The 26,043-nt window shown below is 47.3% G+C and overlaps 11 protein-coding genes across 11 annotated transcripts; 7 read left to right on the top strand and 4 right to left on the bottom strand.

Annotated features, from left to right (window-relative positions):
• The first annotated feature begins 155 nt into the window (after positions 1-155).
• Positions 156-1,799, top strand: F5Y00DRAFT_222191 (uncharacterized protein). The gene is made up of 3 exons (XM_048005683.1): positions 156-508; positions 571-1,271; positions 1,324-1,799. The coding sequence occupies exons 1-3, from the start codon at positions 392-394 to the stop codon at positions 1,562-1,564; spliced, it is 1,059 nt and encodes a 352-aa protein (XP_047869986.1). The 5' UTR covers positions 156-391; the 3' UTR covers positions 1,565-1,799.
• Positions 1,800-2,792: 993 nt separating this feature from the next.
• On the top strand, positions 2,793-4,301 carry F5Y00DRAFT_256556 (PLP-dependent transferase; the record flags this gene model as incomplete). Its single annotated transcript, XM_048010428.1, has 3 exons — positions 2,793-2,975; positions 3,037-3,096; positions 3,228-4,301. 3 exons carry the CDS (start codon positions 2,793-2,795, stop codon positions 4,299-4,301), a joined length of 1,317 nt encoding a protein of 438 aa, XP_047869985.1.
• Positions 4,302-5,982: 1,681 nt separating this feature from the next.
• On the top strand, positions 5,983-6,658 carry F5Y00DRAFT_256555 (uncharacterized protein; the record flags this gene model as incomplete). Its single annotated transcript, XM_048010427.1, has 2 exons — positions 5,983-6,088; positions 6,240-6,658. The coding sequence occupies 2 exons, from the start codon at positions 5,983-5,985 to the stop codon at positions 6,656-6,658; spliced, it is 525 nt and encodes a 174-aa protein (XP_047869984.1).
• Positions 6,659-6,867: 209 nt separating this feature from the next.
• Positions 6,868-8,663, bottom strand: F5Y00DRAFT_222188 (histone acetyltransferase). Its single transcript, XM_048005682.1, has one exon. It carries the CDS (start codon positions 8,593-8,595, stop codon positions 7,105-7,107), a length of 1,491 nt encoding a protein of 496 aa, XP_047869983.1. The 5' UTR covers positions 8,596-8,663; the 3' UTR covers positions 6,868-7,104.
• A 290-nt stretch (positions 8,664-8,953) lies between these two features.
• Positions 8,954-9,812, bottom strand: F5Y00DRAFT_222187 (ribonuclease H1 small subunit). Its single transcript, XM_048005681.1, has 3 exons — positions 9,609-9,812; positions 9,249-9,550; positions 8,954-9,186 (listed from the first exon to the last, which is right to left on the bottom strand). The coding sequence occupies exons 1-3, from the start codon at positions 9,745-9,747 to the stop codon at positions 9,148-9,150; spliced, it is 480 nt and encodes a 159-aa protein (XP_047869982.1). The 5' UTR covers positions 9,748-9,812; the 3' UTR covers positions 8,954-9,147.
• A 1,245-nt stretch (positions 9,813-11,057) lies between these two features.
• On the top strand, positions 11,058-12,715 carry F5Y00DRAFT_250236 (cyclopropane-fatty-acyl-phospholipid synthase; the record flags this gene model as incomplete). The annotated part of the gene is made up of 4 exons (XM_048009708.1): positions 11,058-11,453; positions 11,512-12,173; positions 12,262-12,517; positions 12,605-12,715. The coding sequence occupies 4 exons, from the start codon at positions 11,058-11,060 to the stop codon at positions 12,713-12,715; spliced, it is 1,425 nt and encodes a 474-aa protein (XP_047869981.1).
• Positions 12,716-12,875: 160 nt separating this feature from the next.
• Positions 12,876-14,359, bottom strand: F5Y00DRAFT_174 (ribonuclease H-like domain-containing protein). Its single transcript, XM_048004906.1, has one exon. The coding sequence runs from the start codon at positions 14,109-14,111 to the stop codon at positions 13,035-13,037; it is 1,077 nt and encodes a 358-aa protein (XP_047869980.1). The 5' UTR covers positions 14,112-14,359; the 3' UTR covers positions 12,876-13,034.
• A 202-nt stretch (positions 14,360-14,561) lies between these two features.
• Positions 14,562-18,092, top strand: F5Y00DRAFT_164 (MCM-domain-containing protein). Its single transcript, XM_048004751.1, has 3 exons — positions 14,562-15,023; positions 15,077-17,588; positions 17,695-18,092. Exons 1-3 carry the CDS (start codon positions 14,749-14,751, stop codon positions 17,830-17,832), a joined length of 2,925 nt encoding a protein of 974 aa, XP_047869979.1. The 5' UTR covers positions 14,562-14,748; the 3' UTR covers positions 17,833-18,092.
• Positions 18,093-18,542: 450 nt separating this feature from the next.
• Positions 18,543-19,742, bottom strand: F5Y00DRAFT_222183 (uncharacterized protein). Its single transcript, XM_048005680.1, has one exon. It carries the CDS (start codon positions 19,639-19,641, stop codon positions 18,664-18,666), a length of 978 nt encoding a protein of 325 aa, XP_047869978.1. The 5' UTR covers positions 19,642-19,742; the 3' UTR covers positions 18,543-18,663.
• Positions 19,743-19,872: 130 nt separating this feature from the next.
• Positions 19,873-22,112, top strand: F5Y00DRAFT_222181 (aldehyde dehydrogenase). The gene is made up of 4 exons (XM_048005679.1): positions 19,873-20,328; positions 20,399-20,544; positions 20,604-21,488; positions 21,547-22,112. Exons 1-4 carry the CDS (start codon positions 20,070-20,072, stop codon positions 21,658-21,660), a joined length of 1,404 nt encoding a protein of 467 aa, XP_047869977.1. The 5' UTR covers positions 19,873-20,069; the 3' UTR covers positions 21,661-22,112.
• Positions 22,113-24,603: 2,491 nt separating this feature from the next.
• On the top strand, positions 24,604-25,824 carry F5Y00DRAFT_91 (uncharacterized protein). The gene is made up of 4 exons (XM_048014327.1): positions 24,604-25,005; positions 25,141-25,199; positions 25,331-25,457; positions 25,519-25,824. Exons 1-4 carry the CDS (start codon positions 24,901-24,903, stop codon positions 25,561-25,563), a joined length of 336 nt encoding a protein of 111 aa, XP_047869976.1. The 5' UTR covers positions 24,604-24,900; the 3' UTR covers positions 25,564-25,824.
• The last annotated feature ends 219 nt before the right edge of the window (positions 25,825-26,043 follow it).

Below are 26,043 nucleotides of genomic sequence, written 5' to 3'. Positions count from 1 at the left end.
GAGCCGGATGCGGAATACCTAATATCGATGTGAAATTGGGTCATCAGCCATGCCGAGTTCGATTCCAGGGCATTGGGTCAAACAAAGTTGCACTGTACGAAGTACAATACTGCGCCTCATTGTTACTAAGGTTCCACTGAATAATAACCTTAAGCCCCATACAATAATACAAGCCACGTCGGCATCAGCTCTACTTTTTTACCGACAAACAGATAGCATCATTACGTGCATTATCGGGCATTGTAATCCGTACATTGAATTGAACAGGTTGCCAGCTTCTACAGAATACCACGATAGACCATTTACAATTTAAAAAAGAGCTTGGAAATGCTCAACGCTACAATAATAAGCATGTCGTATTGCTGAAACCACGTACCTTCTAGTCCTCACGATGACCGATCTCACTCCCATTTTCAATGGCTTCCTTAAGCAACATGAAGCTTCTACTACAAAACGAAGCTTCAGCTTGGACAGCTTGGATGATTTTCTGAAGGAGGCCTATAGAATAGCAAGTACTCGCGATTAAACACATGCATGATCTATAAACTTGTTATTAACCAGGAACCCTAGAATTCGCACATAGCCTCGCTCCATGCCGACCTTAGGAATATACGACAGTCGTATCTCTCAACTGCCCAGCCGCGGAAGACCCTGATTCGGTCGGCGCACTCAGACAAACAATCGCGGCCGCTTTCGGATCGAGAGCGCGAGGAGATAGATGCAAATGCGAAGAAAATGTTACGTGAGCTCAATGCGAGCATCCGCCGCCTCGAAGACGTCGAAAAAGCACGATCGGAAATCGAGTTTAGGATAATTGAGAAGAAATTCGCTCGCGGTTTAGGTGCGCTAGGAGCATGGGCGGCAGGTGGCGCATCGATTAGCAAATCACCCGACCATGTTGAAGCCGAAGAGCGAGTGAAGACTATTCGCAATCACCGGGATAGCGTACTATGGCTTCTACGACACCGACTCCAAGAATGCGTTAAGACACAACAAGATATGATGGAGATACGGCTAATGAGAGAAATGGAGAAGAGCAGGAGCGTGCTAGCTAAGTCACGAAAACAAGATATTTCTCTAGGCGCGTTAGCGAGTGTACAAGAGGCGGGAAGTCCTGCGGAGTCAAAGAGGAGGGCAAGTCAAGCATTGCCTCCCGACGAGACACCGGCCTATGCCCCGACGGGAGATTTAACCACGGAACAAATTCAAATGTTCGAGAAGGATAACAAAGATATGCTCAAACATTACGAGAGCACATTAGATCAAGTCAGGTAAGTTGATTGTGTGATGGACGTAGTTGGACGTAGTTAACATGGACTTTAGGACCGCAGAAAAGTCACTGCTTGAAATATCGGAGCTCCAGACGCAACTCATAGACACGTTAACGACGCAATCGGCGGGTATCGAACAGTTGGTAGCCGATTCGGAAAAGACGACCGAGAATATAGGGGGAGCCAATAGACAGCTCGGGCAAGCAACGAAGAAAGCAAGCCCGGCCAGGTACACATTTTTTGCAACTTGCGGCTTATGCGCATTTTTGATAGTGTGGGATTTAGTTATATAGACTAGATACCTACCTACCTATCTCATATGCGGATGTTGTGATAAAGTATGTACGACGAGGAAAGCATGTGAAGAGGCTGAAGGTCATAGAAGAAATCACATGCCGAGCTATTCTATAGTCTGGTTAACAACGCAACGCCCAGTCGAGCTACTCTCTGGGATTAACTCGAAGAACTCTTGGCGCGATATAATCAATGTATAATCAGTAGTTATAACTAATTAAAGCTATTATAAGTGCGCAAGCAGAAATGGCAAGTTCAATATGTAGATCCCATGCCGAGCTTACATAAAAGGATTCGGGCTACTTGAACCGACCCGTATTAGCTGTGACCCGTGATGGATCCGGTGACCTTGGCCGATGACGACAATCCTAAAGTTTCCTGTGTAAGTCAGGCAAGTTACGGATGCGGGACCTCGGTCGAAGGAATTTGAAGCGAATTGAAACTTTTAGCCTTAGGTTTCTAGCCGGATAAGCTATATTAAATGTGATTTTACCTAGGTAGAAGAATTGTGTAGGTTAGTACTATGTAGATGGTTATTATAAAGATGCACGCACTAGTGGGTAGATCAAGAGTCGTGCTTTGTTATATCCTTTAATCAAGACTACCTAACATAGTAGCGACCTCGCTCCAGCTCTAACTTTAACTCTCTACTTTCTTTTTCTTGGGATCTCTCTTTCTTCCTACCTGCTTATAGTTAGGTACGTACTACTTGACTTTAAAATTTTAAGCCATCGTGACTTCCATCCTCTTCCTTCCATCCGACTTATCTATCGGACTTACTCAATCAAGTATATGCACCTAACCTAAGGTAAGTACAATACCTACTTTGCTGCTTCCCGTTCTCCCCGCCGCTAAACCTCTGACGTACGTCCCTAGCTTGGCCCGTTTGAACCCCGCCATATCTGCTGTTCCCCTCCGACTGGACCGCCTAGAACCTCTCTTTCGTCCTATTATTGTTCAATTGGGCCATTCTTCATGCAGAATACCCTACTAACACTGCTAACGGACCTATAACATTCACCGCGTTTCATATCCATCAGCCCACTGTGACAAACTTCCCCCAAGAAACTCCAGCAGACCGCCCCTCCCCCGGTGTCCTACGCTTCCTGCCACATTGCGACCCTGCGACCCTGCGACCCTGCGCACCTGCATTAACACCCTCCCCCCACACCCTTACTACATATTTAATTTATATATATATCCCTTTTTCTCTTCCTTCTCAAGAACATGCCTTTTGATCCATCCTACCACGGTCAATCAGTATCCAGAGTCAAAAGTTTAGCCAAACAGATGTCGCCGCCATCAGCAACCAACTTCACGGCCGAGGTCGTTCCTCAAGCTCCAGAGGACCCTCTGTTCGGACTCGTAAGAGCTTTCCGAGCTGATGAAGATCCCAGCAAAGTAGATTTAGTATGTCTCACCACATCAGCCTCAGCCTCTTGAGAGATTATTGCTAACTACCTGAATCTAGAGTATAGGTGTTTATCGTGACGACAACGCTAAGCCTTGGATCTTATCAGTTGTAAAGAAGGTATTGCTTTTTTTTTTCTTTGTAGACTAATAACTAATAACTAGCCTCATATCTCTAAACCTCCTATATCGGCTCATATTAATGACTCGTATGAAATATTGATTACCTACTTACTCCCCTTTTTGAAATAGGCAGACGATATTCTCCACAACGATCCCGAGCTAAACCACGAATATGCCCCTATTTCTGGTATCGCCTCGTTCACTAGCAAAGCCGCCGAGTTGATCCTTGGTGGTGCCGATTCTCCCGCGATTAAGGAGAAGCGTGTTACATCTTTCCAGACCATCTCAGGCACCGGTGCCGTGCATCTAGGAGCTCTCTTCCTCGCCAGGTTTTACCAGGGGAGCAAGAAGGTCTACCTCTCTGACCCTACGTGGGCGAACCACCACCAGATCTTCACCAATGTTGGTCTCCCTATCGCCAGCTACCCCTACTTCTCCAAGGAGACGCGAGGGCTCGACTTTGAGGGTATGAAGTCTGCCTTACTCGGTGCTCCGGACCGATCAGTTGTTCTGCTGCACGCTTGCGCGCACAACCCTACTGGTGTCGACCCTACCCTCGAGCAATGGAAGGAAATTGCAGAGGTTATTCGCCTAAAGAACCACTTCCCCTTCTTCGACTCCGCATACCAGGGCTTTGCGTCGGGTGACCTGTTGCGCGACAATGCGGCCGTCCGATACTTTGTCGAACAGGGATTCGAATTCGTCGTGGCACAGAGTTTCGCCAAGAACTTCGGTCTGTACGGTGAGCGAGCTGGTTGCTTCCACGTAGTGACCGCTCCCGCGTCGGATGCAGAGGCTACCATCACCCGAATCGCGTCTCAGTTATCTATTCTACAACGATCCGAGATTTCAAATCCTCCGCTATACGGTGCGCGCATCGCCAGCATCGTCCTCAACGACCCCAAGCTCTTTTCCGAGTGGGAGGAGAATTTGAAGACTATGTCCGGCCGCATCATCTCTATGCGCAAGGCCTTGAGGTCGAAAATAGAAGAGCTAGGCACCCCGGGTACCTGGAACCACATCACGGATCAGATTGGCATGTTCAGCTATACTGGCCTATCAGAAACCCAAGTTCAGAAGATCCGCTCTGATTATCACATCTACATGACGAAGAACGGCCGTATAAGTATGGCTGGCCTGAACACGCGGAACGTCGAGTACGTTGCCAAGGCGATTAACGCCATCGTTCGGGACGTCAAGTAGGCGGGATGTTTATGTTGAGTGGTAGGATATGGTGAATCTACTTGACTTTCGGTGTTCGGTCATGGGAAACAAAAACATAAACCGGATTAGAGTATTAACTCTCTCTCCCCGTTAGGTAATTTATTACTGGGTTCGCCCCTTGTTTTAGGGGTTGACGACTAGATTCGGGATATGACGATGCGATAGATTTATGAACTACGTACTTTACTTGATAGTAAGTACTAAGAGAACTCGATTTGATTTGATTTGATTTGATTTGATTTGATTGCGACCTGTGTCTGGAGGCGTCACTTACTTTGCATGGCTACTAATAGTCCAAGGCCCCGCGGCATGACTATAATGGCCCTTGTGTTGTTTGTGGGATTGGCCCTTCGGGCTTTCGAGTAAGGAAAAAGAGTTAGGCATAGCCAAGGCCAAGGCTTATGCTACGAAGTCGCCTTACACGAGGTTTGCCGAATGACTGATTATATCCAACAGTTTTCCAGATGTAGCAATCCATCCATCTTTCTACATCAGATGCTCAGCTCTGCGTAGCCTGTTCACAAACCCCAGATTTCCTGAGCTTTCGAAGCTAGGCAAGCAGGTATAATACCCCTATCTAGGTACCTATAGTCATTTTGTTCCTCAGTCATTCCCGAAGCCTCGCACAATGACACCGAGGGTCTGACTCACAGCCTTACGACGATATGCCACAGGACACGGCGTACGGTGGTGGCAGAAGGCGAGGCTCGGGTGAATTTTGACCCTCTGGTTTTTTTGTAGGTGAGGTGCGTACCTACCTAGGTCCGAAAGTAGGGAAAGGGGGTATACTGCGCTGGAAGCGATTGGTTTGTTACCGTCCCGCTCGCCAACCTTGTTGTCAAACGGTCGTTGTATCGAGAAACGTAAGGCCGCGTAAGTCGGACTCGAGGACGTGCCACCACATCGGAACGTCGCGGTGCCCCGGTGCCACCCTCGCGTGCGACGGCCCGGGCCATCAGCCTCGCTTGCGGGTTGTTTGCTTCGTTGCGTAGTAGGACGTATTGGTGGAGGGCTTCGTCTGCCTTGCCAGGCAGATTGCTACTGTTTTCCCCCACGGGGCTACCGATGGTTTTGTTGTACGATACGTCGATGTATATTATATAGGGCCTAGACGTTTAGGGGGCACGAAAATGCTGGCATGGCGTGGTACCGTGGAAGTGTTGGACTATTCCGTAATTTGTTCGAGGTGGTCAGGGGAACTTTTCGTCTTGGTCGCGTGCTTTGGGAAAAGAAGAAGAAAAAGGGTGCCTGTTCAGGGGGTACATCGTGGGGAGGCGGTCAAGGCTACGGGTGGACGTACGGGTAATATCAAGGAGGCTAGAACAAGACTAGAACGAAGTATCTCGTAAGTGTAATACTCGGAGCGAACACGATAGACAAACTTGGGGTTTCCGCTCTAGATGACGAGGGATGGATGGATGGTGACGACGTATCGTATCGTATCGTATCGTATCGTATCGTATTGTGATCGAGATCACGAGAGTAGGAGTAAAGTAAGGTATAAATAGAGCTAGACCTTTGAGACTTATGACACTGCTTTTTCGTCGAGTAGAAACGATATCCAAGACAGCTTAACAATCAAAACTTCAGCACTCACTTACAGCAATTTCACTTTTGAATTGAATATCCCATCTTCAATCAACCGACCGATACAGCAACTATGTCGACCAAGACAGAAACCCCGTCGGCCATCCCAGTAATCCTCCTAGGCGACTTCGAGGCAACGGCCAAGGCCTTCAGCGAGGCTTTGCTGCCTGATTTCGAGGGTACGTTTATTACAGTTTAATTTACCTGCCTCTACCTACCTCTACCCAACCACCCCTTCCCCCCTTTCCCCTTTCCCCTTTCCCCTTTCCACCAACCAGCCTAACTCCTCCCATACAACCCAACAACTAACCTCGACTACCCACCTCCCAGTCGTATACCTCTCCACAACCCCAGACCTAGCCCTCAAAGCCCTCCCCAGCGTCCTCGCCGGCCAAGCCCCGGCCTACCTCGCCCCCGAGGACAAGCTCAAGCTCGAGACGGCCGGCAGCGGCAGCGGCAGCGGCAGCAGCCCCAAAGCAATCGTCATCGCGGGCCCCGCCTTCGACGACGTCTTCGTCGCCGACGCGCAGCGGCTCTTCGCCGCGGCCGACTTGCACGTTCCTTTCTTCAAGAAGCGCGAGTACGTCGTTGGTACTATTGATGATGATGATGACGTCGTTGCGGGTGTGGGCGGGGTTCCCAAGACTGCGGATGTCGAGGGGTTGGCTGCGCGCGCGGTTAAGGCGCTGAAGAAGGCGGTTGAGGAGGGCAAGTTGGAGGGCGACGATGATGGGGTTTATGTTTATTAGGATATTTTGCCGCGCTGGGTTTCGTTCTTTTGGACATGAGATGAGATGAGATGAAAGAGATTCTTGTGATGTGATGTGATGTGATGTGATGGGAAACATCGACGGGTAGATTGTCTTTGTGGTTTTTCATTTACTACCCCTATTCCCCTATTCAAATTGCGTCTGCAATATTTCTTTGGACTGGATGAGAATACTATCTCTTACCTGCGGGGCGGATAACATTGTCAAACTGTCTTCTCTTTTGAAAACTATCTAACCTAAGATATGCTCAATTTGAATACTCCATTCCCTTCGTTGAATACTGCGGTAGCAGACCGTCTTGCGCAGTGATGGAAATTGAGAACGTTAAACATCACGATAAACAGCACGCATATTGGGTATCTAAAGTATTCAGTAGTGTACACGCTCCCTTTCCAACGCCATAATAACACCCCCAATCAAACACCTTACCAACCCCAAGTTCGCGAAGAAGCAGTGAACACGGGGGGTCTCCACTGGATGCGCTCGGGTGAAATGTATCGCTTCTTCTTCAGCTTGGACTTCTCTCGCTGCTTGATCAATGAGTCCGGAATGACTAGCTTGTGCTCTCCCTTATGATACACTTGCATCTTGAGCGCCTGTAATGTGTGCTCGACGTCCTGAGTGGTCATGGCGAGCGAAGTCGAGATCTGTTCAATGCTCGACTTCTCATCCCGCTCATTGCACTCAAGCAAAAGTTCCAGTATATTCTCCGACCAATATTGGCGATAACTGAGAAGACCTAAATCAGACAGCGGCTTCTCGGGGGATCCTAGCTTACCCTCGATTTTGGAGAGCTCATAGGAAAATTGGATTAATAATCTGCCGAAACCCTTTCGCTGATATTGGGGCAAAGTGAGAATACAGGCTACGTTGTATCCGTCGGCGCTCTCCTTCTCCTTGGAGAAATAGCCTACGAGATGATGGCCCTTCTCAGATTTCTGTGTCATGACGTAGAATAGAAAGGGATCCACATCGTAGTAGAGAGTCTTGTGGTCGAGGAACATCTTAGATATCAAACATAGGTTTCGGCACCAGGTCCGTTGTCGCCGCCCGTCAATCTCAAAGAACGATACGTAGTCGTCTCGGTATATCTCATTTCCGGGTGGATGTTGGAGAGTACACTTTTGCCGATGCCGAGAGAAAGCCTTCTTATCACCATAGTAACTCAAACAGAATTCGCATATGTATATAATGTCTTCTTGAGTAAACGACTCCGGATATGGCGAGAAGTACCAGGGGAATAGGTCCCATTGACCGAATTGGACTCTGGATATATTTCGTATTCTAGCGAGTTCGGTAGGGTTCTGTGTCATGGAGCCACCGGTCCGCAGCTTCTCTATCTCTGCTTCCCTGCTGAAACCATTCTCTTTCTTAACTTCGGGTGTTGGTTCGTCTTCGTCTATGTCCATCTCGTCACCATTGGCCGCGGGAGTTTCTCCGGCCTTCGGCTCGAGATCGCGTGGCGTCGACGGAGCTTTCGATTGCGACTGACTATCGGCGAAATCGGTCCACTGAATAGGCGTGACAGCCTCGGACATAACCGATTGTTCCCTCTTCCCGGGCCGCTTCTGTGATTTATTTCCAACTGTTTTCCTCTTAGGCGCGGTAGAATTCTTGCCCTTTCCTTCCTTGGGTTTATCTTTGTCGGGATTCGGCCACTCGACATCCTGATCGAAATCTATCCTCTTCACAGGTACCCACTCATCTAATCGCTTGTTGAAGTTGTCGAAGTTGCAGTAGAATTGGCGACCGCTTTTGGTATCTCTGATGCTTAGAATTTCGGCGCGACGACCTTGTCCGTCCTTCTCGACCATCGCGATGCAACCAACTCGTATCGTATCGGCGGTGGCACGGCTCTTCTGCCGGGGTCCCTCGGGGCCCACGGCGGCCTCAGTATTGAGCGCGCTTGGACTCATGATGAAACCTGATGGCGGCGAGTCTAATTTTGATGAAATGGTTGTACGGTTGATAAGAGAAAGTTGTAAGTGATTAGAATATTTTGGAGGGGCAGAGAAACTAAAGTTCACTGATAAGGTTGGTTGATATCGGTAGTCAGCAACTAAGACCCCCTAAGCTGTGGTACCTGCAGCAGTAGTCAACCAATCATAGCACTCATCGGCCTATATTTATGTACCTAGGTATTTACGTATAGGTACCTAGATGTACTTGGAATTTGCAATTGATAAAGTTGCAATACGATCTCTTATAAGTTATACTCACTCACATACACCATCACCGCTAAAAAGTTAATGATATTGGTTGCGTAGTATATGGTTATAGTTAAATATTAAATTTGTAAATTTGGATTCTATTAATATGTAGAATTCCTTGTATCTACCTCATAGTCTCGATTGTTACCCCAGCGAACTCCTGAACGCCATGCCCGTAAACCAAGAGTGACTTGTATGCCGGATTCCCTACAAGACTGTATAAGTCTCCGAACCTCGAGGAAAGTCGTACATTCGAGTTCAGTTGTCTGAAGGGTTTTTAGAAGAATATGAATGGATCTACATCTCATCAGTTAGCGGATTCCCTGCTTAGGCGATAATATGTCTATATCTCGACGAACCTGTCCTGCAAAAGATATCCACTCTTCCATACCTCTCAAGTACGGATCTTCACTCGAATTGGCCAAGGTCTCGTGATTCCAGACCACAAATTCATCAAAAGTTGCTTTTCCTTGCATTACGCCTACTTCGAGCTGGTCTTCCGGGTCTTCTATAATTTCAAGATCCTCAACCATTTCCTCTCGACTTTGCTCCGGCTTCTTTGGGGTTGATTTCTCAACCACAGAGCCGTGATAACCCTCCGGCAACTTCACAACTTTGCCGTGAAGCTTGCGGCCTCTGAGATAAGCCGTCTTTGTCTGGTCTATATTGTTATATCAGAATTGGTTGGGTTGCTTAAAGAGTATTTGCTATCGACATACCTTCACCCTCAATGGGGTTCCAGTACGTTTCAACTGGATTGACTTCACCATCATGATGTATGCGGCATGGCAGTAAATGGATTTGGGCCTTTTGCTGGATATTCTCCTGAGACTCGACGGTGAAAACGGGGTGCGCCATCTTGGTGTCTTTCGCTTAATACTATCAAGAAATTTAAATGGTTATTTGCGGTAAGGAGATAAAACTTACGACGCGTTACGACTAATAAATCAATTAAAGAGCGCGTTTGTAAGTACTTCGATATATGCAAGTCAGTATATGCATTAACTGGATATATTTGATCTATCCGACTCAGCTCCACTCCTGACCATTGCCCGGGTTTAACAGAATGTATTGCCAAGGCACATTTCGCCTCAAAAAGGAGTTAATTACGTAAGACTTCATCGAATTCATTGCCCTATTATCCCTATTGTCTATTGGTTATCCCCTTTATTCATTATCATTTTCCATCAGCTTGAGCTTTCTTTACGCGAATATGTAGTAGCCATAGGTTATAGATAACTCCCCGGTGTTTCGATAGGTGTCCCATCTCATTAGGTATTAAGGCCAGGGGGGAAGATAAAGATTCCGAGACATCAATTAACTTATTCTCGTCGGGATGGTGCCGACATCATTAGATAGAGATAGTTTCTCTTATAACACCATACAAGTAACGGTATCGCTGAAAACCGGTATATTCCCGACCACACTTTACATATGCAAGTAGCCTTCTGTCGTTACTGGCCGCCACCTATATACCATTACATAGTCTTCCAGTCTCAGTCCCAGTCTAGTGTAATGTCGCGAGATGTCGTGATACGACCATAGCGTCAATATCATATGACAATTATATCGCGGTATGGAGCCTTAATAGTCGATGCTTATGATCTACTAAATTCCCATGTTTCCGCTATTCCGGCGTTACACATGATCTACTTCCGGTCACAGCAAGGCTCTCAGGACCAAGTAGTTGATATGCATCCTGAAACAGGTTGAGGCTAGCTTGTTTTTTACTTGTCCTGCGTACCCCTGTCCGAATCTGAACGAGTCCGCTCTCCATTAAAAGACACATGGTATTCTAGCATTCTTGTTTCTGACCTCATACAGCAGCGGAGTAAAAGACGTGATAAATGCAACAATCCGCGTAGATGGACGACTTAGAACGCATATTGGTGACGAGCGGGCACTATTTTAGACGTGGGTGGCTTGGGGCCTCTCTATGCAGCACCGTTTCACCTTTTTTTTCTTTTTCTTTGTCTTTAGTCTTGTTCGTATATTTTTTCACTTCTAATATGTCATAAATCTTGGGAATGCTAGAGTAGTACCGACCGCTCTCTTTTCGGTTTATAGTCAAGTCGGATCTGATATGCTCAGTTGCTTGCAAAAGTATTAAGCACACACCAGAAAAGTCATATCACCCCTTATTACTCGCGCAATTATCCTACGTGACTATGGGCCCGTCGATTCCGTCAGTTATTGCCCGGCCTCTCACCCAGGGTGCCGATATAATTCGGGGAGCTCTAGGAAGCTTGACCTGGGGGCCCGCCTTGGCAATAGCTAAACCAGCAGTGCTTTCCGTCTTCTCTAGGCTAGAGATTGGCACCCTACTATTAGTTGACGAACCCATGGGGGCAAGAATGGTCTATGGGGAGAGACTGTCTTCGAAGGGCCCCAAATCCATCAATGGAGAACCACCACTCAGGAAAGCAGACATAGTTCCTCGAGTTGAAATTAAAGTGAAAGATGATGCTTTTTGGATGAGGTTGCTTCTCTTCGCTGATATGGGTTTTGCGGAATCATATATGTTGGGTGAAATTGAATGCGCCGATCTGACGGCATTCTTTCAGGTTTGTAGTGCACTTCTGTTTCCTGGCATATCAATGTTGACACATAGATCACGTATAGCTCTTCATTGCAAACCGGGATCAGTTAAGCAATGGCACTACGATATTCTCCTCGATATCTGGGGCGGTATCAAGTATTGCTCGAACTACAAATACGCTGTCAAACGCGCTCTTGAATGTCTCCGCTCATTATGATATTAGCAATGACATGTTCGCGGCTTTCCTCTCAGAAGACATGACTTACTCGTGCCCTATTTGGCAGACCCGAGTATCTCATAACGAACCGGAAGAAAGTCTTGAAAAGGCACAGATGGTTAAATTAAGACGGTTCATCGACGGCGCCAGGATCAAACCTACTGATCACGTCTTAGAGATCGGTACAGGTTGGGGGTCTTTCGCTATCGAGGCCGTTAGAAGGACTGGATGCCGAGTAACAACTCTGACATTATCAAGGGAACAAAAGAGACTAGCGGAACAGCGGATCGATGTGGCAGGGTTCTCAGGTCGGATAGATGTGCAACTTCTCGACTACCGTAGCTTACCGGATACGGCCGTTTTTGACAAGATTATCTCCATAGAGATGTTAGAAAACGTCGGTCAGGAATACCTGAGCGCATATTTCGCATGTATCGATCGGCTGTTGAAGAAAAAAGGCGGTATCGCTATGTTTCAGTGTATCACGATGCCGGAGGGGAGACACGAGGCTTATTCCAAGTCCGAAGAGTAAGATTACTACCCACCCCTTTTCCACAATGACTAACTAATTTAACAATCTTACGCCGTTAAAGCTCTATACTAACTTCTCTAATAGCTTTATAAACAAACACATTTTCCCCGGCGGTTACCTCCCGTCCATCACCCAGCTCCTTAACCACATCTCGAAGGAGTCCAAGGGAACGTTGATCGTAGAGCGGGTTGAGAACATCGGAGGCCACTACGCGAAGACGCTGCGTCTCTGGAGGGAGAATTTCATGCTGAACTTCGAGTCTCGGATTCGACCGGCGCTAGAGGTGGAATATCCGCGTATGACAGCGCGGGAGGTGGACGTGTTTAAACGAAAGTGGGAGGTATGAGTTTTCACCATTCTGTTTATGTAACTCTGTCATCACGAATAGGAATATGCACAGGACGTATGTTTGCTAATATCTCTATAGTACTATTTCGCCTATTGCGAAGCCGGGTTCGTGACAAAGACCCTAGGCGACGTCATCATCACGGTTGGAAGGGAGGGCGCGATGGAATTGATGGAGGATATTCCTGTTTGATAAAAATAGAGGGGGTGATCAATGAGACGTATATAAGATAGTTTCCTTTCTAGAGACGCTTATATTGCGTTTCTCACGATTTCACGGCGTGGCATATGCATGAATTTGGAATAGGGGGTATTAGGAATGTGCGTTCTAGATATATACATAAAATAGGAGTACAACTCCGTAGAGCGCTAGTAGAAGACGTTCGCCTAGTAACGCTGACAACTGGGAATAAAACAGTAACAACTATTGATGAGGTTACTACCTTGGTCTTGAACCCGTGAAGTGCTAGTATAAGATCATACTTCCTTTTGTGCCGCCTATTTCATCTGTATCAATGCCGCTTCTTTTTCTTCTTCCCCGCCCCTTTCTTTGGCTTTGCTTCTTGCTTTTTACTACCATCTACACCTACCTTCTCACTTGCTATCGTCTTCTCCGTAGGCAAGCCGTACTTACCCGCATGTTGAACATCAAAATCGGACTTTCGCTTCCGGAAGAGCAGCATGGCGACTCGCGCGTCCTCGACACTCGAGTGGTGACCTTTCTGAATCTCAACTCCTAATACCTCGCGCGCCAGGACCCTGAGCGCCGGTTTGGGCCCGTGCCCGTACTGTCTATACCCGGCGAATCGTGCCGTATCCCGGATCTGTCCTGAGGGATGGTCTAATTGTAGTACGGCTAAATCATGCCGGATGTCGTGGCCGACGATGATGCGTCCACGCATGAGCGCTGCGACAGCTTCTTGCACCTCATCGAAGCTGCGTGCGACGGGTAATAGTATGCGTGGCGTCAGTCCCGTTATATGAGTTCTCCAGTCGGTCACAGGCTCGCGCGGTCGCACGAACGAGTCGTACACCTGTCGTCCGTGGAAATCAACAATGCTGACACGTGCTAGCACTGACTCTCGCCCCTCGGGCCCTATGCCGACCATCTCGCAGTCTAGCGCTATGTACTTGCCGACATCGACTCCGGATGCTAGTCCCTCGTTAACACGGGGCGGCTCGGCGGCCATAAGGGATGCATTATTTTTGACGCCCAGGTTGTAGGCCTCAGCTAAGTCCTCTGGCGAGATATCGTTATCTTCGGCCCAGAGAGCGAGTGAAGGCGTGATAGTTGCTGGTGTGCCTTTGGCGATGGCAGAGGATTGGGCAACACCCATTGGCTTCTTATATGAAGTTGTATGAGTGGGCTTACGAGAAGACTTATTAGATGTGTTTGATAATTGTCGTTGTTCCCGCTGTTGTTCGGATGGATTTTGTAGCTTCTGCCGCTTTGGCTGAGATTTGGACTGGGTTCCCTCGTCGGCTTTCCGCTTAATTGTAGCTTTTGTCGCCAATGAAGAAGTTGCGGTAGACTCGGCCTTTATCTTTTCTTGTAACTTCTTCCAGTTGGATGACAATTCTTGCGCCATGGTTTCAATCTCACCGCGCAGTGAAGGTCATTATATAGTTGAGATGAATATCGGGTTGAGGAATTACCGTACCAGCGCTTGAACAATAAATGTATTTGATTGCAGTCCGAGATACTTTGCGGGATTACTAAAGAAAGTACCAATGACTTATATCATGTAAAATACACATTTATTTTGTAGACAGAAATCTTAATTCAAATTTGGAATTTCATCTTTGTACTTTGAAGAGGTTGTGACAACTGCAGAACTGATAAGTAGAAGTTTCAATTTTTTGATTCTCCCGGTACTGTGCTAGCTGTGACCCGAGTCCGCTATATCTGCATGAACTATTTAACTAACATGTATATCTCACTTAAACAGTGTGCTTCATGTCTTGGCACCTGCAAGCACTTAAAGTTTTACAATTTCATTGGTTGAGCCTAAAATCGCGTCTCCCCAATTTCATAAGGCGCGACGCGTCCTGGCGTTTTGGTCCCATTTCTATGTACATTTCTACATTTCTGCCCCTCTACTCCTTAATTTTTCTATCGAGGTGAATTCTTGTGTGCTTATGATTGCGATAATACCAACCCCGATATTCCTCACCACCAAAACCCACACGCCTTCTTAATATCGGCACGGATCATATATCTTCAAAATGGCGGCTTTAAGTGACGCCGGAATGCCCATGTCTGATGCCCCATCCAGGAGTGCTGCAACTCCCAGACCGAGACAGTTTAACAGAGGTTCTTCGGCACGACCTCGAGGGCCTCCCTCCGAAAGTCTAGCCGCCCATAGCGATGATGAGGCCGAGGGCTTTGCCGACGACCAGATTCCCGGCCGCTCAAGACAACGAGATCCTGCCACGATCCCTCGAGTAGAAGATCGGATTGGTATTACCGTCCAAGAGCATTTTGAAAGTTTTATAGAAGAGTAGGCCTTGTCTTTCTAATAAGCGTACGGCACATAGTTAACAGAAAGACTAGATTTATCGACGACCCTGTATCATCTGGTGCGCCAACGTCCAGTGCTGTCACTACAGACAAATTCTATGTGGCCCAGATCCACGGCATGCGAATTTACCAACTATCAACCTTTTACGTCAACTATAATCACGTTGCTAGTTACCAAAATGGCGGTCTAGCCAATGCCATTAATACTCAATACTATCGATTTCTTCCTTTCCTTACCAATGCCCTCCACAATATGATCGCCAAATACGAGCCCCAGTATTTCCGCGAGCATCGACAGGCGACTACTTCTAGCAACCAAACAACATCAGGCGCAAGTAATATTGGCTCTGGAAGTCAATCTGAGCTGCAGGGTAGCAAGACGGCAAACCAGCAGACGGATAAATTGTTCGCTATTGCCTTCTACAACCTCCCCCTTGTCTCCCGAGTTCGTAGTTTACGTGCCAAGAACATCGGTCAGCTCCTTTCTATATCTGGAACCGTCACACGTACCTCTGAGGTCCGACCGGAATTATCCCTTGCAACGTTTACTTGCGAGACATGCCGCTCGGTCATTCCGAACGTTGAGCAGACGTTCCGGTATACCGAACCTACGCAATGCCCTAATATTCAGTGCGGAAACCGCTTGGCATGGCAACTCGACATCCGACAAAGTACTTTTGTCGATTGGCAAAAGGTCCGCATTCAAGAGAATAGTTCTGAAATTCCTACGGGAAGTATGCCGCGGACGATGGACGTCATCCTGCGAGGTGAGATGGTGGACCGTGCAAAGGCAGGCGAGAAGTGTATCTTTACCGGTGCATTAATTGTAGTGCCCGATATAAGTCAGTTAGGGCTTCCAGGTGTTAGGCCTACGGTGATGCGAGATGACCGGAATGCGCCGCGCGGCAACGACGTTGGTGGTAATGGAGTGTCAGGCCTAAAGTCTCTGGGTGTTCGCGACCTGACTTACCGGTTGGCCTTCCTAGCTAATATGGTTACCCCTGATACATCTACACCCGGCCAGTCTGCATCCCGTCAAGTTCACGACATCATCAACTCCTTAACTCAAACCTCTGCCGACACGGCTGAAACAGTTGAAGAGGCACAAACAGCTGTGCTTAACTCTATGACGCCCAGCGAGATCGACGAACTTCGTGAGATGGTCCATAGTGACCACATTTACCACCGCCTTGTACAATCACTCGCGCCTACAGTATATGGCCACGAAATCGTCAAGAAGGGTCTTCTCCTGCAGTTGATGTCTGGTGTCCACAAGACTACAGCTGAAGGCATGGCTCTTCGAGGCGATATTAACATCTGTGTTGTCGGTGACCCATCGACCTCGAAATCTCAATTCTTAAAGTATGTCTGCTCATTTGCACCGCGTGCAGTCTACACGTCTGGCAAAGCCTCCTCGGCCGCTGGTCTCACAGCTGCGGTAGTCAAAGACGAAGAGACGGGCGAGTTCACTATCGAGGCTGGTGCTCTCATGCTGGCTGACAACGGTATTTGCTGCATTGATGAATTTGACAAGATGGATATAGCCGATCAAGTTGCTATTCACGAAGCTATGGAACAGCAGACGATCTCCATCGCCAAAGCCGGTATCCAAGCCACCCTCAACGCGCGGACATCCATCCTTGCCGCCGCAAATCCGGTTGGTGGACGGTACAACCGCAAGACCACGCTACGAGCCAACATCAACATGTCGGCACCTATCATGTCCCGTTTTGATCTCTTCTTCGTCATCCTCGACGAGTGTAATGAGACAGTGGACCGACACATAGCAGAGCACATCGTGGGCTTACATGCACTACGCGACAGCGCTATCGAACCAGAATTCAGCACCGAGTGCCTACAGCGGTACATCCGGTTCGCGCGGACCTTCCGGCCTGAGTTCACGCCTGAGGCTAAGGAGCGCCTCGTCGAGAAGTACAAGGAGCTACGTGCCGACGATGCCCAGGGTGGTGTGGGCAAAAATAGCTACCGTATCACTGTCCGTCAGCTCGAATCTCTGATTCGGTTGTCGGAGGCTATTGCCAAGGCTAATTGTATCGAGGAGATCACGCCTGAGTTTGTCGACGAGGCGTCTAATCTCCTTCGCCAGAGTATTATATCCGTCGAACACGACGATGTTGAGATAGATGAAGACGAAGATGAGACGCCTGAGGACTCGGCGACGCTTGTTGCTGCCGCGGACCAAGCTACACGCGCTTCTTCAGTTGCGCAGGGCCAGGACGAGGAGGGTGATTCTCCTATGGACGACGGCGAGAATGCGGGTGCGGATGCACAGGGTAGTAGGGAACCTAGCTCCGCGGCCCCGGCAAAGAAGAAGACGGCGATCACGTATGAGAAGTACATCAGCATGGTAAACCTCATCGTGTCACGAGTCAACGAAGATGAAGCGTCAGGCTCTGGCGAGGGCGTGGAGGCTGAGGCGCTCGTGGAGTGGTACCTCGAGCAGAAAGAGGATGAGCTGGAGGGTGAGGAAGAATATCACCGAGAGAAGGATGTTGCGAAGATGGTGCTGAAGAAGATGGTCAAGGTAAGCTTTTTTTTTTTTTTCTTTTTTTTTTCACAATATTCATGGTCACTATAAAAAATGTTTTAGTTGTTACGTTACTTGAGTCGATGCTAACAGAAACAATCAGGACAACATTCTGATGGCGGTACGTGGCGAGGGCCTAACTGAGGAGGGCGACCAGGCCGCCGGTGCAGGTAGCGGGTCTGCACCCTCGCAGAAGGTCGTATATGTCCTACATCCTAACTGCGCCATAGAGGAGTACTAAGAGATAGGATACTTAAAGAGGAGGTAAAACATATGTACTATTTGCACACGCATACGCACGCATATGCACACGAAGCTTGACGCCGGAGATGAAATAGACTCGATGACGTTGTATGACGGGATTGGAGGTAAACATTTCATGTCGAAGAATATTCCCGAAAAAAAAGGGATAACGAAACGGAATAGCAGCAGGCGTCTGGAGTCCGGCTATGAAGATATTATTGACCTACTAAGGGCAGCCCAGGGTAAAAGGGCAGATGGCCCACTGTATCTAGTAGGTATACCTACACGTAGGCTATAGAATATATAAAACCTTTACGAACTATGCCTATACGCGTGGTTGATCTGAACTATAAGGATTGATGTCGTAGGTTGACGGGTGTGTTATACAATTTAGGAGGTTGCCTTGCGTGTCTATCATGGCTCTTTTAAATAAGATAGGCTGTATTAACGTATTTATTCTTGCTCTTTTACTATGCTGGTAAATTCAACTGGGTTAGGTCTACTACACTTGACCTATTCGGAATGTGTTAGTTAAGAGTCCTTTATTTCGTAGTATTTGAGATCCCAATCCCGATAAATAATGGTCGTAGCTACTCGTACAACAGCCCCTTTTACGCCGGCACGTCCTCCTATTCTTGATTTACACGTATTTAGCTTATCAACGACGTCACATGATTTTTACGTCCATACCTTGTAGCTCTAATTTCTCAGGAAGGCTGTTTACCATGGAGCTTCAATAAGATAAAATCGAAATCACGTATCAACACACGCATCATACCACTCCAGATTCGAGGATATGCAAAAAGGCCGGGTATCATTATTTTCGGAATCAAAAAAGTTTGCTTAGGACTCGTTTAGCCTCCTCAGGAGCCAGGTCAACCCCTTTCTTCGCCACAGGGGCTTGCTTGAACTTCCGCATACTCTTATCGTCCGATTTACTCGCAGCAGCAGCAGAGGCGTCCTTCTCTTCCCTACCGCGCTTCGCCGCCGCTTTAGTCTGCATTCCTTCCAGCATCTTCGCTCTCTCGATGTTCCGCACGAACTCCTTGTTCTCCTTGGTCGACTTGCTGATCTCCGCCCTCATCCTGCTTGTCCGCTCCGCCATTTCCGAGTTTATCTGCTCGGTCAGGTTGTGCCATTTGAAGCCCTTGAGGTAGAGCATGCTCCAGATGTCGTCGCGGTAGTAGGAATTCTTCTTCCCGCCTATCGTCCGAGCATTTAGTAGATCGACGGCTTTCTTGGCGTCTTGCTTGCGCACGAATTCTACCCAGCCGTCCGTGTACATGTGCTTCTTATTCCCGCCCTGCCGGATTCGTCGAGAACGCTCTTGCGGGTCCTCGGGCGTCAGGAATATCCTGTTGATCTTGCCGTATGGCTCCAGTAGCGATCGTAGCTTGGCGGGTTTCATGAAGGGCGGTACGCGCGAGATGTAGATGAGGCCAGATTTCTTTACGGCTGCTTCTGTAGCTACTAGGTTCTTTTTTGTCAAGGGGCGCGAAACGTCGGGTAATTCTGGCAATGAGTCTAGTTTGGATTTTAACTTGTCTCCGTCCGTTTTTGCATCCGAGGTTTCTCGTTGAGAATGATCGCGTTTTATGGCATCTTCATGTTCGGATTCCTCTCCCGCGCTTACTTCGTCCTTGTCATCGTCCTCGTCATCGTCGCTGGCAGCATCGTCACTTAGTTTGCGACGCTTTGCGATGCGACCGCCTTTCTGTAGTTCTTCCGCCTCGGAGTTGTAGCCCTGGCTATCGTCGTCGTCGCTCTCGTCCGCGTCTAAAAATTTATTCCTCTTCTCTGGCGGCATCTTGCTTGGGGATATTAATTGTTCGCTGGCATATATTAGGAAGGGCAATTGGATGGTGGACTAGCTGATGTTTGGTTGCTAGCAAAGCGTAAATCCAGAAATCCAAGGAAAATAAAAATAAAATGGAGAGTTCTGGATAAGACTTTCCGATAAGGTATATATTCGATATACAAAAGAATATTCAACTATCGGGGTCTTTTGAGGGGTCGCCGATCCCCCACTACCGTTCGTTTTAATCAGTGACGTTTATCTTACAACTTACAAGGGATCGTTTGATTCCCGTTTAATTCAAGATAACCGAACCAGACTGGAATCCATGTTGATATATAAGTCAATTTTCATTATATCACAATCATAAGCAGCCCTATATTAACCTACATATCTCTCTATCAAGTCCATTCCCTATTATAGTGTACCATACCGACGCAATGTCTGTCGAAGTACTCACAACCATCTCGCCTACTACAAACGAGCCGATATTGACTCGCAATGGCGTCACGGTGGCTGAGTTAGAAGAGATCCCTAAGATCGCCGCCGAGAGATTCCAGAATTGGCGGCAGACCTCGTTGAAGGACCGTCAGGCCATAGTTAAGAAAGCGTTGAAACTACTGGAGAAGAAAAAGGATGCTCTTGCTGAGGAGCTTACCGTCCAAATGGGACGACCTATTGCTTACACCGGTGTTGAAAGTAAAGCTCATCACATTGCCTTCTTTAACTAGTAGTTAGCAAAGAACCATCTAGGCTAATTCTACATCAGTCACAACGGCCATCAAACGTGCAGACTACCTCGTCAAGATCAGTGAAGAAACACTGAAGGACACCGATGGCGAGCCTGAGAAAGGATTCAAGCGATTCATTCGAAAAGTCCCTGTTGGCCCTGTCCTCATCATCTTCGCCTGGAACGTGAGACAATTTAAATGCACTTCCCTGGATTCTAGAACTTAGCTGATTTTCCTCTCAAGTACCCTTACTTGATCCTTGTCAACTCACTTATTCCAGCCCTACTTGCTGGTAATACTGTCATTCTTAAGCCTTCCCCGCAGACCCCTACGATAGTAGAACAGGTCGCCAAAGTCTTTGCGGAGGCGGGCCTACCCGCTGGTGTCTTGCAGTATTTCCACTGCGGGTCGCCGATGATCATGGAATCCATGGTACGGGATCCGAACGTATCTCTAATCTGCTTCACCGGTTCGGTGGCGGGAGGTTTGTCGGTCCAAAAGGCCGCCTCTGATCGAATTGTCAATGTTAGCCTGGAACTCGGCGGTAAAGATCCCGCGTACGTCAGGGGAGATGTAGACTTGGACTGGGCAGCTGCTGAGATTGTCGACGGATCCATTTTCAACTCGGGTCAAAGTTGTTGTGCCATTGAACGTGTTTACGTCGACGAGAAGATTTACGACCCTTTCATCGAAGCAGTCCAAAAGGTCTTGAAGGACTACAAGGTTGGCGATCCTCTACAAAAGGAGACCCAGATTGGACCGGTCATTTCGAAGCGGTCTAAGGAAACTATCGAGTCGCATATTCAGGATGCTTTAAGCAAAGGCGCAAAAGACGCAACACCGGAGAACCCGACATTCTCGAGTCTCCCAGAGAAGGGAAACTTTGTCAAGCCAACGCTCCTTATTGATGTCAACCATAGCATGACTGTCATGACAGAAGAGACGTTCGGGCCCGTTATTCCCATCATGAAAGTTAAGTCCGATGAAGAAGCCGTATCACTAATGAACGATAGCGAATTCGGCCTTACAGCTAGCATATGGACTAAAGATACAGCTAAAGGCTATGAGTTGGCGGACCAAGTCGAAGCAGGAACCGTCTTTGTCAACCGTGCAGATTACCCCAGTCCCGTAGGTCATTTCTTACGCGAATCTGATAAGTTGCGGCATGCTAACATAATAATTGTAGGATCTGGCGTGGACGGGTTGGAAGAACTCGGGCAAGGGCGTGACTCTAAGTCGATTTGGGTTCGACCAGTTCGTGAAGCTAAAGAGCTATCATTTGAAGGATTACCCGAAATAGAATGGAAATGGGAATCAATCATAAGCAGGGTTTAGAGAATCGCTCTGGAACGATTACGCCATTTATTTTCCTTGGGCTACTTGGACGGGGGTTGTGTAAACCTATCGGAAGATTGTGCGTGGAAAACTATGCCGTCCCGGCGATCCGTCATGCCTGTTTCATGTAACCTCAGACAAGGGATAATATTATGCGAGCTCAAAATATATATTAGGCACGGAATGCACGTGTAAGTATGTAAGAATAATTAACTGTAACTATGTATTAACTTTAACTACCTATGTATTAACTTTAACTATCAGGTAGTTAATGTTTTTCGCGCTTTGAAAACATCGCCCACACACTGACTACCTCCTAGATGGGTGCATATTCTCTTTTCTTTCAGATAGGTATTATCACCGGTAAAAGGCATGGTATTGCTGGAACTCGTGTGTACGACTCTCAAATTGCTCGACGTCAGACATGATGCGCATTAGCCTATCGGTTGCCGCCCACTGTTGGATATGAAAAATGACTGCTCGGAACTTCGTAAATCGTTCGAGATCGAACAAGCAGAAAGTTGAGACTAATTTCAACGAGTAGCGAAGTTGCTCCGTTTCTGTTCTCAATGCTGATTCTAAGTCTGTTCTCAAAACGTCATCTTTCCATATAACGTGGATATAGGCAAGGTACGCCATTATGCTGACGAGAAAGATGACGTCTCAGTCCACGAGTACCCGCCAAGTCATATCTATTATACCTCGTTTATAGGTATCTTCGGAATATCATTCCCTTTGGAAAAGCCCACTTTATCGATATGTTCTTGAACCCATGTTGGGAATTTGCTGCCAGGATTTAACCGCTTGATGTATTTTGTGTGACTATAACGCTCTGGGATTTGGAGCTTTTCAAGATATACGCAAGACATTCATAACAGGATGACGATTGAAACGAGGCGGGAAAGGAGTGTGAGGTATTAAAAAAAAATATAGCGTAAGTTTGCACTGGTGAAGGTGGACTCGAGTCGTTAATGTTATGCTATGTTTCTATTTCGGGATTGAGTTGCTACGATGTCGATTCTCCCCCGTATTAGATGACAAACGAGGATCAGGAGGCGGTTCTTGTTAACAGACTTACGAATTCATGATAGCTACTAAATGTGAAGGGGGAGAGAACAGTATTGCTGTTTCGTGGGTTACTAGATATTACTCGTCAAAAGAACTTTTAATGTTTACAGATAGGTGGGTTGAAAGCTATATAAGTGAAAGCTGGCGGGAGTCATGGCCGCCACATCACGGCATCAACAACGGGAGCTTGCAGACTGCGAAGGACTTGGTTACCGCCGCTACTTAACAATAAGTTTTGCTCAGGTAGAACATTATGTTCACGATATATATAAAATAGTCAATAAACATTACGGCCTTGCTTCCGAGGAGGTTATATACTTATATACGAGGCAACAGTATTATTGGCTACTATAGACTATAGTGTAGTTGGTTTGACCACCTAGTCTACCCACATGAATCTAACTGTATTGGAATTGGAAGCCTTGAACGCGTAATGCTATGTGGTATCACGATATATATAGTATAAGAAGGTTGTAATGGGTACCTAAAGTTCTAGGATCTAGTAGTAGGATCCAGTATTTGTATACATGTGGGGTACACACGTGACAGCTAGCTACAGACTTATATACTACACAAATCACCTGACTCAAATGACTAATCCGACATTTGTTTCAGCATCTTCTAGCTTGGCGTTTAATTGAGGGCCCCTTGTTTTGACCCCTTGTCACTAGAGAATTGGCACACATTCCGCATTCCGGGGCGTGCCAACTTTTAATTTGACCGACGATGCCCAACTATTACCTATACTATTGCTTCCACATATTATTTCCATACCTTGTACTTGACCTTGTACTTGACATTACACTGACTGACTGGTTCTTCGTGTATCAAGATTCGCATGTCTTTCGTTATTCCCATCGTCTCTCCTTGTTTTTAAAACCGAGTTGCCTGCAATACGCAGCACACACGTTCGTTTCTTTGTGATAGTTATCTACTTCGTATCTCTCTTTCGTTCTTATTACCATCATCATTATTATTTTACTATTGCGCCCTGCTTGATAAGACTAGACTCGGCCTCTCCAGTTCGCCATCATCAACCAACCAACAACTAGCCAACCAACCCTTGGCCTGCTACTGCTCAGCCTGTTCAGCTAAACCGTAGCTGGCATAACACACTCTCTTAACTCTTTATAATCCTTTTCGAGAGAACCCTGTGCTTGTCGGGTTTTGGGCTTGCAGCCTTTTCCTGTTCAGCTCTCGCTCCCCCCGCTCTCGTCGATCTGTCAGACTTACAGCCACCGAGCCCACCAAGTTTTTTTGATCTTCAGCTTCGCTCATAAACGAAAACAAGAAGGCTTGTTCACGGCCTTAGACGATTGTTGTTATTTCCCCGTCATCGTCATCATCATCATCCTTCGCCGCCCCATTCATCTCATCCTACCCTTACATAACATCCCGTGTAAGGCAGGCATTCAAAGATAACGCTGACCGTAGTCAAACACTCTTATTCCTTTATAGCAAAGGGGTTCCGCTCTTTTTTTTGTCGTCCTTTTGGAACTACTACCACCGCTTGGTTTTCTTGCTCTTGTCTTGTCTTCCTTGCATGATTGTTGATCAATCATCGGCTGCCTCGATAGAGTTGGGTGCCTGACCTGGTATACCTACATATTGATACATCTACTCTTATATGACTTCTCCTACGCTTCTGCGTACATACATCGTACATACGTTTCGTTTTGTTTCGTATCTGCAGCTCCGGCTCTAGTTCCCGCGCATTATATCGCATTGAGGGGGGACAGCATTGGATCAATCATAATTTCACTCTATATCCGCTACCGTATCGCATCGCATCGCATCGCATCGAATTCCTCTTTTTTTTTTTTGGCACCCGAATACCTCGATTATACTCAGATTCGTTATTACGACTCTTTACTACGACACTGGGGCCTAACGTCGTTTCCAGGCACAGAATCTCGTATCCTCGTTAAATTGTCTTCTGCATCCACTTGGTATTCAGCTTGTCACTTGCTGCCAACAATTCCTTACATCCGACTCCTTTGTGCAAGGCCAGCTGCCAACTTCTTCCACTCGTCGTCCTGTTGCACATACATTTTGCTCCGTCTCATCTTGCTCTATCTTGTTTATTTTACTGTCCGAAAATAAATTTTCTCGAGTCCAATCGGTACCACGAGACAAAATGACAAGCTGCATTGGTGGTTTCCGCGCCTTTACGGCAAGATTGCAAAAACTCATCGGCGTCAAGTCCTCTAAGCCGGTTTCTGAGAAACCGGCGCTGCAGATTGTAAGTCTGTTCTATTCTTTGTCATCCTTACTTACTGTTTATACGTTACGGATTGTCTACTCCAGATATCCGATATGCCTCATCTAACAATAATACTCAACCCTCTTCTATTACTAACATGATATTTTCTTACAGTCGGCACCGTTCAACTTCAAGCACGAGACGCTTTCGTTGCCGGGTGTGTCGGAAGATGAGTAAGCGCTTCCTCTTTTCTCCTATTTCATTCCCCGTCTCTCGTATTATGCCCAATCAGCTAATGCCTCTTGCTTCGCCGCAATCCTTTCGGGTATCTACAATCTTGGCTAATGTATTTTTGGTGATGTAGGATCGCCATACTGAAGGAGCAAGCAGCCGCATCCCGCTTTGGAGCCGCCGACTCGTCGTCTTTCGGCACTCCGCGCAAGGCCCCGGCTCCGCCTTCGTCGCTACGTCCTGTTACGCCTGTGCTGAAGGTGAGCTTAAGTCGCTCGGTTCCGATGTGCTTCTAGGGTTATTTTGACTGACGAGTTCTAGGTGACGCCAAGCACCCCTATCTCACCTATCGAAAACCTCATTTAAAACCAGCTAGGAGATTTCTTTAGGTCATTTTTAGAAATAGGAGGAACAGATGTCAAGTTTGGCTATAGCTTTTATTATTCGTCCCGTGGCGGAGAGTATTGTACGGCTCTGCACCACGCGCGGATCTCTTAAGCTTCCTCGACACTTCACATAATAGGCGGTCACCCGACGAACGAATTCACGAACACGGAACACGGCAATAGTACAAGGGGCTTGGCGTGTAGGATACCAAGTGTGCTGCATTAGACTTTGCTTTTTATTCTTCTTATAAGCATTTCACCCATCCATCCATTCGGGCGTCAGGTTTGGGAGGGCGATGGACATCAATTCACTGGCTGACTTATTGATTCCCTGCATCGGCGGCTTAATGGAGGCGGCGTTCGACAGAAAAGGGTTACATTGGCGTACATAACATGAATACATGAAACTGCAGAACTGGCTTCTCGGCGAGTTTAAGTACCTAGTGTATGCGGTGCCTCA

This window comes from Daldinia vernicosa (genome assembly GCF_022497035.1).
Source record: "Daldinia vernicosa strain CBS 139.73 unplaced genomic scaffold F5Y00scaffold_1, whole genome shotgun sequence".
Classification (NCBI taxonomy): domain Eukaryota; kingdom Fungi; phylum Ascomycota; class Sordariomycetes; order Xylariales; family Hypoxylaceae; genus Daldinia; species Daldinia vernicosa.
The sequence above is the reverse complement of the archived record's forward strand: the minus strand, read 5'-3'. Positions and strand labels throughout refer to the sequence as shown.

Coding starts and splice junctions, on each gene's coding strand:
- F5Y00DRAFT_222188 (XM_048005682.1), bottom strand. CDS start 8,595: ATGAGTCCAAGCGCGCTCAATACTGAGGCCGCCGTGGGCCCCGAGGGA.
- F5Y00DRAFT_222183 (XM_048005680.1), bottom strand. CDS start 19,641: ATGCCGCCAGAGAAGAGGAATAAATTTTTAGACGCGGACGAGAGCGAC.
- F5Y00DRAFT_164 (XM_048004751.1), top strand. CDS start 14,749: ATGGCGGCTTTAAGTGACGCCGGAATGCCCATGTCTGATGCCCCATCC. Junction 15,024..15,076: donor TTTGAAAGTTTTATAGAAGA/GTAGGCCTTGTC, acceptor CAGAAAGACTAG/ATTTATCGACGACCCTGTAT. Junction 17,589..17,694: donor TGCTGAAGAAGATGGTCAAG/GTAAGCTTTTTT, acceptor AGAAACAATCAG/GACAACATTCTGATGGCGGT.
- F5Y00DRAFT_222187 (XM_048005681.1), bottom strand. CDS start 9,747: ATGGCGCACCCCGTTTTCACCGTCGAGTCTCAGGAGAATATCCAGCAA. Junction 9,551..9,608: donor GAACCCCATTGAGGGTGAAG/GTATGTCGATAG, acceptor ATAACAATATAG/ACCAGACAAAGACGGCTTAT. Junction 9,187..9,248: donor GGATATCTTTTGCAGGACAG/GTTCGTCGAGAT, acceptor GATGAGATGTAG/ATCCATTCATATTCTTCTAA.
- F5Y00DRAFT_91 (XM_048014327.1), top strand. CDS start 24,901: ATGACAAGCTGCATTGGTGGTTTCCGCGCCTTTACGGCAAGATTGCAA. Junction 25,006..25,140: donor AGAAACCGGCGCTGCAGATT/GTAAGTCTGTTC, acceptor ATTTTCTTACAG/TCGGCACCGTTCAACTTCAA. Junction 25,458..25,518: donor CTGTTACGCCTGTGCTGAAG/GTGAGCTTAAGT, acceptor GACGAGTTCTAG/GTGACGCCAAGCACCCCTAT.
- F5Y00DRAFT_174 (XM_048004906.1), bottom strand. CDS start 14,111: ATGGCGCAAGAATTGTCATCCAACTGGAAGAAGTTACAAGAAAAGATA.
- F5Y00DRAFT_222191 (XM_048005683.1), top strand. CDS start 392: ATGACCGATCTCACTCCCATTTTCAATGGCTTCCTTAAGCAACATGAA. Junction 509..570: donor TGAAGGAGGCCTATAGAATA/GCAAGTACTCGC, acceptor CAGGAACCCTAG/AATTCGCACATAGCCTCGCT. Junction 1,272..1,323: donor AGCACATTAGATCAAGTCAG/GTAAGTTGATTG, acceptor CATGGACTTTAG/GACCGCAGAAAAGTCACTGC.
- F5Y00DRAFT_222181 (XM_048005679.1), top strand. CDS start 20,070: ATGTCTGTCGAAGTACTCACAACCATCTCGCCTACTACAAACGAGCCG. Junction 20,329..20,398: donor TGCTTACACCGGTGTTGAAA/GTAAAGCTCATC, acceptor ATTCTACATCAG/TCACAACGGCCATCAAACGT. Junction 21,489..21,546: donor GTGCAGATTACCCCAGTCCC/GTAGGTCATTTC, acceptor TAATAATTGTAG/GATCTGGCGTGGACGGGTTG.